General features: G+C 44.0%; 1 protein-coding gene across 3 annotated transcripts in view; it reads left to right on the top strand.

Annotated features, from left to right (window-relative positions):
• The window catches only part of LOC138266092 (uncharacterized), an 896,417-nt gene that overhangs the window by 396,741 nt on the left and 479,863 nt on the right, over positions 1 to 19,813 (top strand). For all 3 annotated transcript variants that reach the window (XM_069214468.1, XM_069214470.1, XM_069214469.1), the window contains exon 20: positions 3,442 to 3,710. In XM_069214468.1, the coding sequence (XP_069070569.1) occupies positions 3,442 to 3,710 (269 nt within the window). The remainder of the gene's footprint in view (positions 1 to 3,441; positions 3,711 to 19,813) is intronic.

Raw genomic sequence — 19,813 nt, 5'->3', positions numbered from 1 at the left:
CTGCTCCAGGTCAGGACTCGCACAGAAGTAAAATAGTATGGCAGAGGGGTGCGTAGTCTTGTGCATCTCTGTGAACCAGGACTGCGTCTGGCTGTGCACTTGCTGTGCATATTTTGCACTTAATCAAATTGTTTGAGCACTGATAACTTTGAGGAAAAATAGATGGACCACACACACACATTGTTATTGTGATGTAGGCAGTCCACAAAAATACTTTTGTTTTCAGTTTGGCCTCATTGGAAAAACATTCTAGAACCTAATGAGAAAATAAAACATAAAGGTACTGGTGGAGGGTCTGCCTGAACATTCTTTCCATTTTTTTTCACCTCTGTACCAGCATATGCTTGGAAAGATGTGCTACATCTCAGTGGTTTCTATTCTCCATGTAGAAACTTCCACGTAGCACATCATTCCGAACAATTGGAAAGGAGCAACCCTTGCCAACGCACATTTTTCTTTGTGGAGAAAGGTTTCTTCTACCCTCCTACCATATAGCGAATCTATGGGTAATCCTATTCCCCTCCAAGCCACTGTTCGAAGTACATCTACAGAGATTTCTAAATAGGAAGATGTTGGATCAGTGTTTAGGAGGTAAGTATTTGTCGGCATTTTCAAACTTCCAAGACAGCCACCTTAGAATGCCCAATTCCTACCGCTTGAGTGGAATTTACTACTGTAAATTTCTCTGCACTCGTGGCATTAATAAATGCCTGGAGGCCCACCATGAATAACTCTGTGAATTCCTGGCAGGCATAAATAGTGTTTTTGTTTACAGTCAAAAACACCTCTGTGAATAGAACACGTGATTTAGGACCATAGCATTTACTAAGGTTGCATAAGAAGGCTAAATAATCAAGAAATAGGCAGCTGAAATCTGTTTGGTAAGGTGGTTGAGTGCAAATCAATTTAATAAATGCATTATAAAATACTCTCTGTTTCTGAATTTACTCAACCTTCTGGGGCTTACACAGTGCGTATAGGAGTTACATTAGACAAGGCAGGTGATTAGCCATGTGAACTCACAATTTTACAACCTGCACTGAATGCAAACACGTCATCTGACAAGTTTAAAACAGAAATTTAAAAATAAACAAAAATCACATCTACATGCAATCAACTTCTTTTATTTTATTACTTTTATGTTGCTCTTGGAACAAGGATATTCACAATACCCTAGAACACAACAATGCCCCTCCTTCTCTGAGCACCTTACTACTGAAGAGTACAGTAGACCCCTTTTGGCACTTCCCAAAATTGGCTCTCCCCCTTTCAATGTCTGCAAGGGGTAGAAGGGTATGAGTATTACTCCTTTGTGCCCCTCACAACTACACTGCTTCCTTGTGGCCTTCTTGGAAAACCATCTCCTTCTTATACCCTATGATCATTTTTTCAATAGGCCCTTGTAGGAAATGGAGTGATGGGAGAGAGGAGCTGATGTGGTGTTCCTCCTAGGTTAGATTTACCCTTTCAGTGGGATTACCTGTATCTTTGTCACAATGCTTTGGGGTGAGATTCATTGGCATTCACAGTCAGAGGTGGATAGATTTTACTATTTTCTATTTTACCTCAAATTCTGACTCTCTTGCCGTTTAAGAAAGTCTTCCCAAAGTATTTCTGCTGTGTCACAGTTTGATAGGTGTAGGAAGAGCAAGGTCAGTACTTGAGACCTTGGTGTTAAATTGTGCGCCGCCTGTGTTCCCTAGCTTTAAGAAGGGTCTTTCTTTATAGAAATAATTGGAAAACACCTGCTGTTTTGCTGTGCTGGTAGATTGTTGGAAGGCCTACAATGTTAGCTAAATTTATTCTAGTGCTCTTTTGGTAGTTACGTACACCAACCCATTTTATCGATTTTTATCATCACATGGCCTTTTAGTGACATATATAAAAGTTTCAAATTATAGAGGCTGTAGAACTAACATCACATATTCATTGACTAGCAACAGCATTGTAAGGAGCAAATTCACAGGACTTTTGACTCACCACCTGATGAACCATTGCCCATTTTTGTAAGGACACTTACTTTTAATTGGTCTAGTGTATGCTTAGCTACATACAATGGCTGTTCAGAAGACTTTAAAGCAAGAAATAAAGATGCAGTGATTGGAATACCGATCTACTTCTAAATATGACTCAGGGTTGCAGAGATTCCGTAATTGTGTAAGTTCATATTTCAAGCATCCATTTTAAGTGGTCATCACAGGCTTCCAGGACCTCTGCCTGTAATATGAAGCAATTTACCACCTCGCTAGGGTATGGGAATAATCCCTTCAAACAGGTCTTTATGGAACATCAATCAGTTAGCTTCATTCTTGGACCAACGATCATGGCTCCTGCACTACTACTTCTCCAGATCCTATCCTAGCCTATAGTGACTCAAGTAAATGATGTACATTTGAGGTATTACTTTTTCTACTCATTTACACTTTTTGGTATCTCCACAATCCTCCTTCAATTACAAAAAAGTGTAAGATTCTACAACGAACAATGTAATCACTGTGTTATAATCAGATGTTGCTAGTATTCACATACCTTCATTATGTACTGAAATGTATCCTCACAGACTACCTTCCACACCTTTTTACCTCTTCATTAACAGGTATTGGGTCACATGCAAACTTAACCATGAGAGACTCTGGGCCAACATAAAAAAGTCTTCAATTTATCATACCACAGATAATATATTCATGGTAGTGATGTCTGTGGCACAGAAAAATGAAGATATCAGGGTTAAACATTTTCCGTATTCAGACAATAGTTGGAGACAGATAGGTACAGTGAAGGCAATGTATATAGAAAGATGAGCAGTAATACAAGTCTGGTGAGCAGGGTGTTCTGCTAACATACTGTATTTTAAATACTGTCCTTCCAAAATAGTGTAGACACATAATCAACTATCACAATATTGTGGAAGGATGTATGTATGTGTAGATTTATTATTCTTAACTTCGCATCTTCAAGGTACACATATGTGAAGTTAATAATAGTAAATCTATACTTACCTATATATACCTATATATACCAACCTCCATGATATAGTAGTATTAAAAAATGTTCTGGATATAATAGTATGGGAACTGATATTGTTTCACTCAATAGGGTGACAACCATAGGCAGGGGAAATGGTCGGCTGGTTGAATTTAACAATTAGAATCTGTAGGCACCTTCTTGAATTATTTTGTTTTTATTAAAGGTTCCTTGGTTTTGGCTCTAGCATTTTGCCAAATATGAAAAGTAGTTCCTTTATAGTACGAGGCCTGCTTCTCAGTATTTGAACAGGGTCTGTGTATTGTTCAAAAAACGAAATATAGATTTTATTGCTGCCTTTATTCCAATCTGTAGAATGAAGACTTTTTTCTTGTGTTGTTGTTGTCATCACCGGATTTTAGGGATATCAGAAATGTGTACTTATGTTTGCACTTTTCTCTGGTCTTATATCTGCAGCTCTGACTATGCGTCTGGGCAGCAGTGCTGCTATGATGCCTCCGGGTTCCAAGTCCTGACAAAAGACTCAATTGGAGGCAGCACCCCTGACCGTGGCCATGACTGGGGCTCCCCACCATACAAGAATCCCCCGAGAGTTCCAGTCTTCTCACACTGGATTTACGATGTCATCAGTTTCTACTATTGTTGCTTGTGGTCAGACAACTGTCAGTACTACCTTGACCTCAGACCATCTAAGGACTGCCGCACTTACACACCACCTAGAGCTGGTAAGGAAAAAAAAAATCTGTTGAGGGTGTTTGACAAACTAGCAGGTATGCACAAAAGGAGTCTAACAAGCAGGCTGGCTCTATGTTAGGAGACAGCTGTTCCTGTTTTGGTGTCTTATGTCATTCAGAAATACTTGCTGCACTAGGTGAAACATGGTAAGTTCTGGGGATGGGAAAATATTGTCATAGTGAGGAGCAGCTTGGAAAAACAGTTTCTCCTCTTAGCATCCAGGAAAATTCAACAAGTGATCTAATGTGCCGTAGTGCCAATCATTTTGTTCTGAAGGCAGAAGCTATTCCTACTTGTTGCTTGATGGCCTATTTGACTAACATGTTTCGTCTCTGCATCCTTCGGTGGTGATCAAGCGAACATTGAAATTATTTCTGTTCCTTGTATCTTTGGAATTGTTTGTGTTGTTAAATAGATATCCCTGCTTTTTTAACTTGTCCATTTCAACATGTAGATTCTATTTCCAGAGGTGGCTGTTTTGGCAGGCACTACAGAGAAATGTACTTCCTGGTTGGTGAATAAATGAGAATCCAATTGGTGGGTCATGCTGGATGTCTTGAAGTCAATGATCAATGGGTTAGTAGGGAGATTGTAAAGTGGTGAAAGTCAAACTGTAGCACAACTGGCTACTTATCACTATCTAATGAGTAGATTATTAAAAGTACATATTTAATATGTATTCTTCAACTGTAGTTATGGATACGTTTATTGTATTTATTGTCATTGATGCAAAATCGTGTTGCATTTATAATATAATAGTTTTTCTATTTCACAGAAAGAATTGTTTGAATCCTAGTATCATGCTTCCACACATTATAGAAATTAAGATCGCCATCATCACCATGCGGCAGTTTTAATATCCTTATTAAGTACCTTTTAAGGAGTAGATTATTTGAGCTAATAATAAGTTGTGGGAGTCTCCACAAACTTGTCCCATGTCTCTATCCATAATGCTGATCATACATTAATTTTCTTCTATCTTCACATTCTCCAAATAGTGAAAAGATTGAAGACAATTTGTTTCCATTTTAAGCATATGAAAGGAAGTCAGTGTGTATCTATTTTATTCTCTTTGTCTCTGCGGCTCCACCTGATGTTGCCTTCTCTCTGTTTCTAAAGTAGATTCTGTCTGTGCATCCCGACTGAAGAGTATATATTAAATATTGTAGATTGGCATACAAGATAGCATGCACTCTACCCATGCCGTAATTTATCACTCGGGCAGCTGTGATTACTCAGTGTACAGCAAATAATTTCTTGAATTTAATTTTAAAAAAAGTGAAATATATCTGTGTTAGACCTGACAGCCTTAGGGTAGTCATCCCTAACTTTTTGCCTGCCTCCCTCCACTTTGTGGACACTGTTTTTGCTGGTTTTTAGACTCTGCGCACTTTACCACTGCTAAGCAGTGCTAAAGTGCATATGCTCTCTCCCTTAAAACATGGTAACCCTGAATCATACCTGATTGGACTATTAATTTACTTATAAGTCCCTAGTAAGGTGCACTTTATGTGCATAGGGCTGGTAAATTAAATACTACTAGTGGGCCAGCAGCACTGGTTGTGCCACCCACTTAAGTAGCCCCTTTTCCTTGTCTCAGGCCTGCCATTGCAAGGCCTGTGGGTGCAGTTTCACTGCCACCTCGACTTGGCATTTAAAAGTACTTGCCAAGCCTAGAACTCCCCTTTTTCTACATATAAGTCACCCTTAATGTGTGCCCTAGGTAACCCCTAGAGCAGGGTGCTGTGTGGGTAAAAGGCAGGACATGTACCTGTGTAGTTATATGTCCTGGTAGTGTAAAACTCCTAAATTTGTTGTTACACTACTGTGAGGCCTGCTCCCTTCATAGGCTAACATTGGGGCTGCCCTCATACACTGTTGAAGTGGCAGCTGCTGATCTGAAAGGAGCAGGAAGGTCATATTTAGTATGGCCAGAATGGTAATACAAAATCCTGCTGACTGGTGAAGTCGGATTTGATATTACCATTCTAGAAATGCCACTTTTAGAAAGTGAGCATTTCTTTGCACTTAAATCCTTCTGTGCCTTACAATCCACTTCTGGCTGGGCTTGGTTGACAGCTCCTTGTGCATTCACTCAGACACACCCCAAACACAGGGTACTCAGCCTCACTTGCATACATCTGCATTTTGAATGGGTCTTCCTGGGCTGGGAGGGTGGAGGGCCTGCTCTCACACAAAGGACTGCCACACCCCCTACTGGGACCCTGGCAGACAGGATTGAACTGAAAGGGGACCTGGTGCACTTCTTAGCCACTCTTTGAAGTCTCCCCCACTTCAAAGGCACATTTGGGTATAAAACAGGGCCTCTGGCCTACCTCATCAGACACTTGCTGGAGAAGAAACCTGAACCAGAAACTACATCCTGCCAAGAAGAACTGCCTGGCTGCTCAAAGGACTCACCTGTCTGCTTTCTACAAAGGACTGCTGCCTTGCTGTTGGCCTGCTGCCTTGCTGAACTCTTGTCTGGCTGTGAAAGTGCTCTCCAAGGGCTTGGATAGAGCTTGCCTCCTGTTCCCTGAAGTCTCAGGACCAAAAAGACTTCCCTTTTTCACTTGGACGCTCCGTGCGACGAAAATTTCGACGCACAGCTTGTGCCGCGGCGAGAAAAACGCCGCACACCGACGCTGATCAACGCGACGCTCTGGGGACGACCGGAAATCCGACGCACGGCTTCGCAAGGACAACGCCGCCCGACCTCTAGAGGAGAAATCGGCGCGACGCCTGCCGTGAGATCGTAATTTCAACGCCCAGCCCCGCAGAACGAAGCGCAGACGGAAAAAAAGCAGGAAAATCCACGCACAGACCCGGGACATCTGGTAATCCCCGCGATCCACAGAAAGAGACTGTCCGCACGCCGGAAAACGACGCACGACTTCCCCGCGTGGAAAATAACGACGCAAGTCCGTGTGTGCTGAGGAGAAATCGACGCACACACCCTTTTTCCACGCACCTCTTCTTTTGTGGCCCTCTAAGGAGATTTTTCCACGCTAAACCAGGTACTTGTGCTTGAAAGAGACTTTGTTTATATTCTAAAGACTTAAGACACTTTATATCACTTTTCAGTGATATCTCTACAATTTTCCATTGGAACTTTATTCTTTTTGACCTAGAATTATCCTGATAAATATTATATATTTTTCTAAACACTGTGTGGTGTATTTTTGTGGTGCTATATGGTGGTATTGTATGATTTATTGCACAAATACTTTACACATTGCCTTCTAAGTTAAGCCTGACTGCTCGTGCCAAGCTACCAGAGGGTGGGCACAGGATAATCTTGGATTGTGTGTGACGTACCCTGATTAGAGTGAGGGCTTTTGCTTGGACAGGGGGTAACCTGACTGCCAACCAAAAACCCAATTTCTAACAATCTGCAAGTGGTGGGAGATAAAATAGTGTATGTAGAATTTATATATATATCACCACCTTCACCAATTCCCACAACACCAATACAGCCCATTGCTTAGCACTTGTGGCTTTCTTGACATTCTCATTTGTTTCCTTCTTATTCAATGATGTCCCTTCCGTTTTCCTGTGTTTGTCTCTCCAGGAGCATAGCTTCTTTGCCATCCATTTGATTAGATGACTTCTATCTGTCAGGGGCTTACATTCAGGAACTACATTTTTCATTTTCATTCCACACTCCTTAGGTTTGTGTGTGATTTCTTGTTCTCTCTTTTGTGTGCTTCTTTTAACCTTAAATCCCCCAATACTTTCTTTGTTGCTCCCACATCCAAGCTTGTCTTTTGGTTCCCCTCCCACTAATCGCCATTTTATTTTTAACCCCTGCCAAATTCCTCCATTTCTCTTATGCCACCTCACTCCTCTTTGCTCCTGTTTGAGGTGCTGACAGCTCTTCTTCAACCCCACCTTCTCCACTGTTTCTCCCATCCTCCAACCCCCGCTGCGGCCCCGCAGCGGTGCTTGCTTTTTAATCTTAAAGCCAACTCTTGCTCCACTTTTGGTCCCCCATCTTTCCTCCACCTTTCTCTGTTGCTTTCTTTTTTTTTTTTTTTCCTTTTTTTAGTAGGGTACTACTGAAATCTGTTGCCATGCTACTACTTTGTTAAATTAAAAAAACGCTAACTTGGAACAGTAATTTAAGAAAAAAATCTGCCTACTCTTAAGACATATGTGTGCTGACGCATGCATGAAAATACATCGTCATACTCAGCTGACATAGTTTCATAATGCAGGAGTGCACATGCATCATGCAGATATTTACAACTTTATCATTTCGGCAGTGCTGCTCAGCATTGGCAAAAAGCACTGCCGTAACCAATAGGTCTACATTGGCAAAAAAGCAAGACTTATTAGCTTTGCCAGTGATACTTTTCAACTTGCCACTGCTCTCTTAGCAAAGGGATGGTGTTCAGTAATGAGTTGTTTACATTCAATAACTGAAAACAGACTGAAGCTGCGAACGTGCAAGAAATAGTTATTTTATTTGCAAAGTTTTCAAACATGTCTTTAATTTGTATTATATATTTACAGATAGGAAAAGTAATGGATATACAAAATTATACAAATGCATAACACAACATGTAAACAAATAAGGTTATACACCAGGAAGGTAATCATGATGACAAATTTTACATTAGTGGTAAGGTATAATTTTCATACTGTGGTGAAATTTGTAGAAAGAAAGAAGGGGTGCCCATCTGGATGTGGCTGTAAAGCTGTAACGAAAAAGTAGATTTTAAATTACAAACCATTACGCTTTTGCTGAAAATCTTTGTGGACCACATTACCCGAACCTGTGGAAAGGATGTTCAACTGTGTCTAGCCTGCAGGAAAGGTTCCGAAGCACCAAGGTACTTTAGTTCTGCCAGCGCCTGAAATGTGTTATAGGTTAGGTCCTATAACATGAATCCTTTCAAAGGTAGACCATATCCTCCGTTTGAGAGAGGTCCAAAATAATGTTCTAGTGATTGGAATATATAGGCTTAACCATCATGTAGCTGCAAACTGTGCAGTTTGCAAAATCACAGGGAGTGGGTCCTCAAATGTTTTTTTTGATGTACCAAAGCCATTTCACAATTTGGAAAACCTCTTCACAAAAAAGGTTTTTGTGATTCATTCAGAATTGTAATTAGGAAGGCGCATGAAAAGGACGTCTACTCGTAATAGCAAATCACGATCAGATGTATAAATGGTTTGCAACTGCAATTGCAGTCACAAACCATTGGAAAGTTACTGCTTACTCAAAAGAGGTGGTGACTCTTTCAGAAAGGGGGAGCTGTTCCGACTCTTTTTTATTGACTTTACCTCTAAAGCATTTGTCATCAAATACGGTTATCTTTCTATTCACAGCCCTAATCACAAAATAACATTTTAACAACGAAAACTGAGAAATCCTATCTTTCATCTTCCACCACCAACCCAGATTCATTATGTATCTCTAATTGAATTTTTGAGTTTTTTTACTCTTGTTTTCAGGACTTTATTTTTCGTTCTTATTGTGTTAATATTTTGTCCACATTTGTAGCTGACTTTTAGTCTTATTATCTCTCATCCCAGTTGCTTTACTCAGTCCACGTACCTGGCCATTGACTTTTGTCCTGTAGGTCTGAGATGTGTTTCTCTGCTGTGTTAATGAGAGCCATAATCATGTGGAGAGTAGGGAAGCCTACATACATAAATGATTTGTTTCTGATTTTTTTAGCTATTGTACTTCGTGGGCCACAGATGTCTTCACCCCTCTCTCTTCGGTTCTGCTATGCACTGATCTCCTCTTTGGATGATGTATTTTGGGTCAACCTTTTTCAGACTGCCTGAATGCCTATTCAGATGCATGACAACTTCAAAGGCTGCATTTGCCCCTGCAGAGAGCAGCAATGTTGGCGTTATGTGATCTGTAAGGCAGTGCTATAAAGTGACCAAAAGCTGTTGTTTACAGAATGATTTCCCAGTGGACTTTAAAGGCAGGATAGATACAAGTGTGTCTTTAAACCCTAGATTTGTTTCCATTACAGAAAATAATCGTTCCCTTGTTATTGGCAGGTGCTTAATTACTGCTGTAAATATTTGGGATTCATGGGGTACAAACTGTCTAGGTTTGGAAGCAAACAGAGCAAAGGGTTGTTAAAAATAAAGCAACTGTAAACACACCTTTAAAAATCATACTCAGATTAACATAAAAGCCAGTTTTAATTAAAGTATCTCTTTGATCAAGTGCTGGACTGGACACAGTGTTTGTAGAACGTCAAACCAGGGAAACAAAGACGAAATAATTTTATACAATTATACTAACACAAATGGAAAGGATTGGTTTAGGTATTTATTTTCTCACTGGTTTACTGAACCAACATCAAAGCATCCTAAATAGATCATATGCGATTCAATATACCCAGGGTATATTTTTCTTTTCCTCCTGGCTGCAGTCTATTTCCACTGCCCTCATGCTTTCTCTTCTAGAACCGTGGCCATATTGCTTGTCTTTTCATTTAGGAAATTTCTTACGTCAATCTCTCTCTCTCTCTCTCAATCTATCTATTTTTCTTGTGAAGGGAATTTCAGCTTTCCGGGCAAAATAGAACATTTGCCCCTTTGAACACTCCTACTCCATATATGTAATTTTGATATTTGATATCTTAGATTTGTAAAGAGCAACGTATGCCTCAGGGCATCTTGGCCCTACCGTCTGTGAGAAAACTGTGCTGCAAAAGGCCAAAAACAGGAAACTATAGAGGGAGAGAAAAGAGCCACGTTTTGGGGTGTTTTTGAAAAATCAACAGATTTGGCTGGCATCTAGAATGGCAAGGCAGCTGATTCCAGAGATGAGAGGTGGAATACACAAAGCTTCTGCCACCCCAGAAGACCCTGCACATTTTGGGTACCATCACTATTTTAGAAGCTGCTGATCAAAGACATCTTCCTGGAGGATGCCGAGGTAATTTTCTCTTTAGATATTCGGGCCTATATGATAGAGAGCTTTATGTGCTTTGCACAGTGCTTTGAAGGCCACTTTTTTTTTTTTTTTTACAAGTAGCCTGTGTAGCTCCTCTAATACATTCTAGTCTGATTCAAACTTGCTAATTTTCTTGAGGAGGCATGTAGCAGCACTCTGCACACGCTGAAGTTGCTTTAAAGAGACTTGCTGCATGCCCAAGTAAAGATCATTACAATAGATTAACCTCGACAGGGCCAAGGAGATGATGACTGTTTTTTGTAATTCAAAGGGAATGAACGGCAACTTTTTCTTCAATTTTTTTTTAACCAAATTAAAAGAAACTATCTTATTAGTCTGGGCAGTAAAAGTGAGTTTGGAGTAAAAAATGACGCCAGGATTTCTCACTTTGGGTACCGGTGTGGGAAGAGGGCCTAAGGTCTGTGGCCACCAACAATGGCTCCAAACGAGGAGTCCTTACCGAAGAGAAGCACCTCCATTTTTTATGGGTTTAGTTTGAGGCAGTAACTACTTATCCAGCTAACAACAGATCACATACAATTGTTAAACCAATGCACCACCTCATTCCTAATGGTGATGATAGACACTACATTTTCGAGTGTCATCTTCATAGAAGATAGTAGAGAAGCCAAAAGATCTTATCAGCTTTTTTAGAAGGGCCACATATATATTAAATAGTATGGGGCCTGATGACCATTGTGGGCCGCCACAGGGCAGGGAGACAGGTTTGGAGGTAAAATCTCCAAAGGTGACCGATTGCTCTCTACCTGTAAGAGAGGAGCATAGGAGATAGTAGTCAGAACCACCAATTACCATCTCCACTAAGTATTGCTTCATGACAGACTGACTCATAGTGTCAAAGGCTGCAGATAGGTCCAAAAGGACCACCGCAGCCCTGCCTCTATTGACCATGATGTGACAAATCTCTTCGATAGACACCACCAATGCTGACTCTGTGCTATAGTCTTTTCTGAATCCAAACTGTGTTCCCTCCAGAATCTCATTTTGATCTAAATAGTCAGAGAAGGCGATGTGCAGGTGCCTCTCTAAAGTTTTTGCTGGTGTAAGATAGGACAATAGTTCTGTTCTTCACTTGGGTTAAGCAAAGATGTTTTTGAACAAATGGAGGATGTAAGCATTTTTCCAGTCTGTGGGGAACGTGACCACATTGATGATGTTATTCAATAGTGTGATAAGAAGACTAGTTATTGTGCCTGCTGGCTCTTTAAGGATTTTCAGCGGGCACAGGTCAGATGAGGCACCTGACCTAGTTAACCCTATTAATTCTGACACTTTCTCAGTAGTAAGGGCCAGGAAGTTGTGGAAATCCAGGTGGTTTGGATCCAAAGAATCATTCTCTAAATTAGGGAGGTGGATGGTGAGACTTGCAATGAGGACCCTGTATACTGCATTAACCTAATTTTAAAGAAATTCATCCAAGATATTGCATAAAATTTAATTAGGAATTAAAGTGTTAACATTGGATTGGCAAGAGAGCACCTGTACTGTTTTAAAAAGGTCCTTAGAAGAGTTTTTTGCTCACTTGGTTTTTTCTGTAAAGGAGTTGCTCTTCTCCGCCTTAATCATAGTTTTGTAACCCCAAATGAGCTGTTTACACCTCATTCTTTCTTCTATGGAATAGTTGCACCTCCAAACTTTCTACTGTTTGCAACCCTTGACCCTTGGGTAGGTCGCTTCCCCGCGGCTGCAGCTCCGCCTGCCCAGGCCCCTGCCACGCCTTGCTAGGGTGTTCAGGTATTTCAGGTATCTCAGGTTCTTCTCTTGACCTTCGACTGTTTCTCGCCATTTCTCTTTTGCTCTTTGCTTTCCACTGTTTCTTGCCATTTCTCTTTTGCTCTTTGCTTTCCACTGTTTCTTTTTCTTTTGCTGTGCGCTTTCCTGCTTTTTCCCCGCTGTTCCCGCTTTTTCCCTCTTTTCCCGCCGCTGCCACCCGTGCGGCCCCGCCCCCCTGCTCCCATTCGCTTTCCTCCCTCCCGCCACTCAGCTGAGCCCCCCCCCTTCCCTTTTACGGCAACCGCTGCGCGGCAGAGACAGCGACCCTTGACCCTCGGGTAGGTCGCTACCCCGCCGCTGCAGCTCCGCCTGCCCAGGCCCCTGCCACGCCTTGCTAGGGTGTTCAGGTATTTCAGGTATCTAAGGTTCTTCTCTTGACCTTCGACTGTTTCTTGCCATTTCTCTTTTGCTCTTTGCTTTCCACTGTTTCCTGCCATTTCTCTTTTGCTCTTTGCTTTCAACTGTTTCCTGATATTTCTCTTTTGCTCTTTGCTTTCCACTCTTTTGCTCTTTGCTTTCCACTGTTTCTTTTTCTTTTGCTGTGCGCTTTCCCGCTTTTTCCCCGCTGTTCCCGCTTTTTCCTGCTTTTCCTGCCACTGCCACCCGTGCGCCCCCGCCCTCCCTGCTCCCATTCGCTGTCCTCCCTCCTTCCCCCCTTCCCTCTTATGGCGGCCACTGCGCAGCAGAGACAGCGACCCTTGACCCTCGGGTAGGTCGCTTCCCTGCCGCTGCAGCTCCGCCTGCCCAGGCCCCTGCCACGCCTTTCTAGGGTGTTCGGGTATTTCAGGTATCTCAGGTTCTTCTCTTGACCTTCGACTGTTTCTTGCCATTTCTCTTTTGCTCTTTGCTTTCCACTGTTTCCTGCCATTTCTCTTTTGCTCTTTTCTTTCCAATGTTTCCTGCCATTTCTCTTTTGCTCTTTGCTTTCCACTGTTTCTTGCCATTTCTCTTTTACTCTTTGCTTTCCACTGTTTGTTTTTCTTTTGCTGTGCGCTTTCCCGCTTTTTCCCACTTTTTCCAGCTGTTCCCGCTTTTTCCCGCTTTTACCGCAGCTGCCACCCATGCGGTCCCGCCCCCCCTGCTCCCATTCGCTGTCCTCCCTCCCGCCTCCCTCCTCCCAGCTGACCCCTCCTCCCCCCCTTCTCTCTTATGGAGGCCGCTGTGCAGCCGTGCCGCTGGCGCGCCAAAGGCAAGCCCGTCTGCGCCTGGACCACGCCCAGCGCCAGAAGCCCTGGCCCCCACCGCGCTCAAAACACCCGACTAAGATACGACGCCGCCTCCCTCAATGCCCTCAACCCCGGACGAACAGCCACCTGCTACCAAGCCAGCCCTAAACGTACTCATGGACCCTTCACCTGTCAAACCTGCAAGTACACATTCCACCGAGCCTGCAGACCTCCCACCGGCCCTCGCACCAACAACCACCTCAAGTGCATCCTCCTCAACACACGCTCCATCCACAAGCACGCCATCGAACTATGGGACCTCCTGGACACATCAGCACCAGACGTCGCCTTTATCACAGAAACCTTGATGAACGCCTCCTGACATCGCCATAGCCATCCCCGACGGCTACAAGATCGCCCGGAAGGACCGCATCAACCAAACCAGTGGAGGAATCGCCATCATCTACAGGAACTCCATCAACATCACGACCACCACCGAAGACACCCCCCTCTCCGTCGAACACGTACACTTCCAGATCCACACCGACCCCAGAACCACCCTCAGAGGAACTCCCGTCTACAGGCCCCCGGGCCCACGCGCCCAATTCAGCAAAACCATCACAGATTTCATCAGCCCGCACGCCCTAGCCTCACCAGACTACATCCTCCTCGGGGACCTGAACTTCCACCTGGAGATAAACAATGACAACAACACCGCCACCCTGCTCAACAACCTCGCCAACCTCACCAACCTCGGACTCAAGCAACTGGTGAACACCCACACCGCTGGCCACACGCTCGACCCCATCTTCTCCGCCAGCAACCACATATCCTTCAGCCACTCCTCTGAACTACACTGGACCGACCACAGATGCATCCACTTCACCTTCAAACGGGAGACCCACCACCATCGCACACAACAAATCCCCCGCAGACACTGGAGCAAAATCTCCACAGAGCAGCTCCTCTCAACACTGAACCAAAACCCAGCAGCCATCACCACTGACACCAACAACGCAGCCCTCAGCCTCACACAGTGGATCACCAACTGTGCTGAAAACCTCGCTCCACTTAAAAGCCACCCAAGCGGAACCAGCATCAGGAAACCCCTGTGGTTCACAGATGCCCTCAAAGAAACCAAGAAATCCTGCCGTACCCTCGAAAAAACCTGGCGCAGAGAACGCACCACAGAAAACATGTCAGCCCTCAAGATCGCCACCCGTGAACACCACCAGCTGATCCGCTCCACCAAAAGGACATCATTCAAAGAGCGACTAGACAACAACACCCACAACAGCAAAGAACTCTTCAACATCGTCAAAGAGCTCTCCAACCCCAGCGCCAGCTCCAACATCATCACGCCCTCACAAGAACTCTGCAACTCCCTCGCTACATTCTTCCACCGAAAGATCGCAGACCTACACGACATCTTCGGACTCCAGACCCCCCCCGCCCACCACCGAACCAACAGCCCCCACCACTACACTCAACGCCTGGACCCCCATCAGCTCTGAGGAGACCAGAATCACCATGAACACCATCCACTCCGGCTCCCCCTCGGACCCGTGCCCCCATCACATCTTCAACTAAGCCGACTCCATCATCGCCCCCTATCTCCGGAGCATCATCAACAGCTCGTTCTCATCTGCCACCTTCCCCGAGAGCTGGAAACACGCGGACGTCAACGCCCTCCTGAAAAAACCCATGGCTGACCCCAATGACCTGAAGAACTTCCACCCCATCTCTCTTCTCCCCTTCCTGGCCAAGGTCATCGAGAAGACCGTCAACAAGCAGCTGACCAATTTTCTTGAAGCTAACAACTCGCTCGACCCTTCCCAATCAGGATTTGGGGCCAACCAGAGCACAGAAACCGCCCTCATCGCAGTCACCGACGACATCAGAACTCTGATGGACAATGGAGAAACAACCACCCTCATCCTCCTGGACCTCTCGGCTACCTTCGACACCGTGTGCCATCGCACCCTAATAACCCGCCTCCGCTCCACTGGAATCCTAGGACAGGCCCTTGACTGGATCATCTCGTTCCTCTCCGACACAACCCAAAGAGTCTACCTCCCACCCTTCCGCTCAGAACCCACCGAGATCATCTGCGGCGTACCCCAAGCTTCCTCGCTCAGCCCAACCCTCTTCAATATCTACATGAGCCCCCTCTCCGACATCGCACGCAAACACAACATCAACATCATCTCCTACGCCGACGACACCCAGCTGATACTCTCCCTCACCAAAGACCCAACCACCGCCAAAATCAACCTACAGGAAGGAATGAAAGACGTAGCGGAATGGATGAAGCTCAGCCGCCTAAAGCTGAACTCAGACAAGACGGAGGTCCTCATCCTCGGACAATCCCCTTCAGCCTGGGACGACTCCTGGTGGCCCACGGCTCTGGGCACCGCACCAACCCCCTCAGACCATGCATGCAACCTCGGATTCATCCTGGACCCCCTCCTCACTATGACCAAGCAAGTCAATGCCGTCTCGTCATCATGCTTCAACACCCTACGCATGCTCCGAAAAATCTTCTGATGGATCCCCGCCGAAACCAGAAAGACAGTTACCCATGCCCTCGTCACAAGCTGTCTGGACTACGGAAACACCCTATACGCAGGGAGCACCGCAAAGCTACAGAAACTTCTTCAACGCATACAGAACGCCTCCGCACGCCTCATCCTCGACATCCCTCGCCACAGCCACATATCGGCCCACCTGAAACACCTCCGCTGGCTCCCCGTCAACAAGAGGATCACCTTCAGGCTCCTCACCCACGCACACAAAGCTCTCCACAACATGGGCCCCGAATAACTCAACAGCCGCCTCTCGTTCTACACGCCCACCCGTCAGCTTCGCTCAGCCAGCCTCGCCCTCGCCACCATCCCACGTATCCGCATAACCACCGCAGGAGGAAAAACCTTCACCTACCTGGCAGCCAAAGCATGGAACTCCCTCCCCGCACACCTAAGAACTACCCAGGACCATCTCGCCTTCAGGAAACACCTCAAGACATGGCTTTTTGAGCAGCAGTAACCCTCCCCCCCTCCCCATCACCTTGAGACCCTCTTGTGTGAGTAGCGTGCTTTATAAATGCATTGATTGATTGATTGATTGACTGTTTTCGAAAACTCTTTTTCATTGCCCTAAGCTTGGGGGAGAACCATGGTGCTGCCAGGCAGATTCTGTGTTTTTTAACATATTTAAATTGGCCCAATGTGTTGTCTGCCACATTTTTCCACCCAGAATAGCTAGCTGCAGCTTCATTCGGGTCACCCGTTAGAGATGGTTGGGTAGACTTCAAAGCCTCATTCAAATTCCTCCTATTGATTTTATTCCAAGCCTGAATTGATTTAACGTGCTGTGTGTTAACTGCAAGTTTGCTAGATTGTATGTTGATACTAAAGACAGTCGCCACATGGTCAGACCAAATGACAAGAAAGATGTCTTCAGGCTGTAAATCCAGATGGGTTGAGAAAATACTGTCTAGGATATGACCTGCTATATGGGTTGAGGCATGAATAGTTTTAGATCAAAACCCCGTATATTGTCGATAAGAGATTTAGAATCTTCATTATTTAAATTTTTCAAATGGACTTTGAATTCCCCTTTAATGGTGTAGTTTACATATTAAATACTTAATTCTAAGACATCACTTAAATCTTCAAGGAATTGTGCTTTGGGCCCGTAGAACATGGAGTTATTATTTAGCTTGCATTTGAAGGATAGAGCTTCACAATCCTCTATTTTAGGAGTCTCACTTGTAATATCAAGGTGGTCACGTTATACTTTAACTAATCCTCCACCACGTTTGACATATAAATCCAATCAAGAGTTAGCATAGCCCACTGCTAATGCTGCAGCTACATCTGAACTTATCCTCTCAGGGTTTCTTTTTAAAAGGCAATGTTGGGGCATACAGGTCTAAATAAACAAAAAACTAGAATTTATTTTTAATGGCAGAGAGGGTGTTCATAAGGATGCAATTCAACTTAAAGACCTGGGTAGCAGGCATCATGGGGAGGGAGTGAGGAAGGTACGAGTTTGGCACACCTATTGTGGGTAATAGTTCTATTAGGCCCGAGTAATGGCAGTTATTGCAAACAAAATTATACTGTACCAAGTTAAAGTTTAGATTGTTACACAGTGATTGCTTACCTGCTACATTATGTTGAAGGAGCATTTCTTTTGTGTATCTCAAAATTTGCAACATCACAAAACAAAATAAAATGATGGACGGAGTGTTGAAACTTTTCAAACACTCACCCCCAGTCACAGATCTGGGTTTAATCCATTGTTATTCTACTCGCCATGTCACCCCAGTTTGGACCCAGCCATATGCAAATCAGTCTCGACCCTGTTCCCCATGGGAACAGTCCAGCCCAAACTGCTAGGCCAGGTCCTCTCAGGACAGGAAACAAGCATCCTGGGACCGGTTTCAGGGTATCACCCTTCATCAGCCAGGATAGCTTGAACCCAGTGGCGCAGCGAGCAAGGGACCCACGTCTGTGCATTCCCCCTGCACACTTAGGGCAAACAAAGCAACACCACAAAACAAAACAAAAATGATGGGACGGATTGTTGAAACTTTTCAAGCACTGACCCCCAGTCACAGATCTGGGTTTAATCCATTGTTATTTTGCTTGCCACGTCACCCCAGTTTGGACCCAGCCATCTGCAAATCAGTCTTGACCCTGTTCCCCATGGGAACAGTCCAGCTCGAACTGCTAAGCCAGGTCCTCTCTGGACAGGAAACAAGCATCCTGGGACTGGTTTCAGGGTATCACCCTTCATCAGCCAGGCTAGCTTGAATCTAGTGGCGCAGCGAGCAAGGGACCAATGTCTGGGCATACCCCTGCACACTCAGGGGCGCACAAAGCAACATCACAAAACAAAATAAAATGATGGACGGAGTGTTAAAACTTTTCAAACACTCACCCCCAGTCACAGATCTGATGTCCTGCAAAGTCATAGATCATTTTAAGAGCCTTTCCACACCCCACATTTCTGTGTATACAATTGCAAATGGCTACCTAATATTGAATGTATCAGCAAGCTAGGCAGCTGTGCTCTGTAGTCAGTATCTATTTATTGGTCTCTATGTTTAGATGGTTAAATGTAAATTGTATTTATTCATCTTGTGCGGAAGTGGGCTAGTTGGCTTGATTTGAATCACTGGAAAGATAGATTTCAAGACATTCTTATATCTCATTTACAGTCCTTTGCCTTCTTATTCAGGGCCTGGATGCTCTCACAGGTATTTAGTACTTTGTACATACTTCAGAATTTGATTTCAATTGTCACCTGCCAGAGTTGTCGTTCTTGGTACCGACTCCTAAGAGTGTCTTTAAGGAAACTGATTTCAGAAAATGCTACAATTTTCCCAATGACCACTTTGATGTCATATGTACAAACCAATGAAAGTAGACCAGGAGCCAAGTTACGTAGTTGTCAATGAAACAAAGGGTCCAGCTGCAAAAAATAATTAAATTACTTGTTTTTAATTTACCCTTAGCTACCACAGTATTGCCGTTCTATAGAACTGTGAGTAACAGATGATTGATGCTCATTTACCAACCTCAAAATGACCAAAGGATGAGTTCTTTTCAGAATTTGACTTATTTTTGTTGTACTACGGGTCTTACAACATTAGGATCCTTCATCGGTTTGTTTGTTGCAATATATTATTATTTATCCTAGCAAATAACTTGTAGTCAGTAGTCTTTTAGATAAAATAATGTTGTGTTTGCTCTAAAAATATAAATTTTCAAAGCTGCTTGGGCAATACTGTGGTATTTGCTGATGCATTAGTTGGTATAACTAAAATCGTTAGTAAATATGATGGCGAAGAGCAAGTCAATGCATGTCTCATGAAGTCAAGTGCAGAGATACACTATTGATTTTTACAAAGAGAATCACTTAAACACGATCCCAGATGCTCATGGCACTTCCACTTGCAGTCTGGTATGTAAAGCTTTACCTGTTTATGCCCGCAGTAAAGTGGAGATTGGATTCACCTTCTCTACTAATTGGAATGTAAACGTTTAAGTGTAGCTCAAAGGAAGAGGACGCCATTTACCGTGTTTGCTGTGGACAATACTTAAGCTCACTCTGGAATTAGCACAGCTCCAGAATTTGTACACTAGCAACATCAATACACGTTTGACACACCCTGCAATTCCTGCTTTTTCCC

The sequence above is a fragment of the Pleurodeles waltl genome, chromosome 11 (assembly GCF_031143425.1).
Source record: "Pleurodeles waltl isolate 20211129_DDA chromosome 11, aPleWal1.hap1.20221129, whole genome shotgun sequence".
In the NCBI taxonomy this organism is placed as follows: Eukaryota; Metazoa; Chordata; class Amphibia; order Caudata; family Salamandridae; genus Pleurodeles; species Pleurodeles waltl.
Note: the sequence above shows the minus strand (reverse complement) of the source record. Positions and strands in the feature narration are given on the sequence as shown.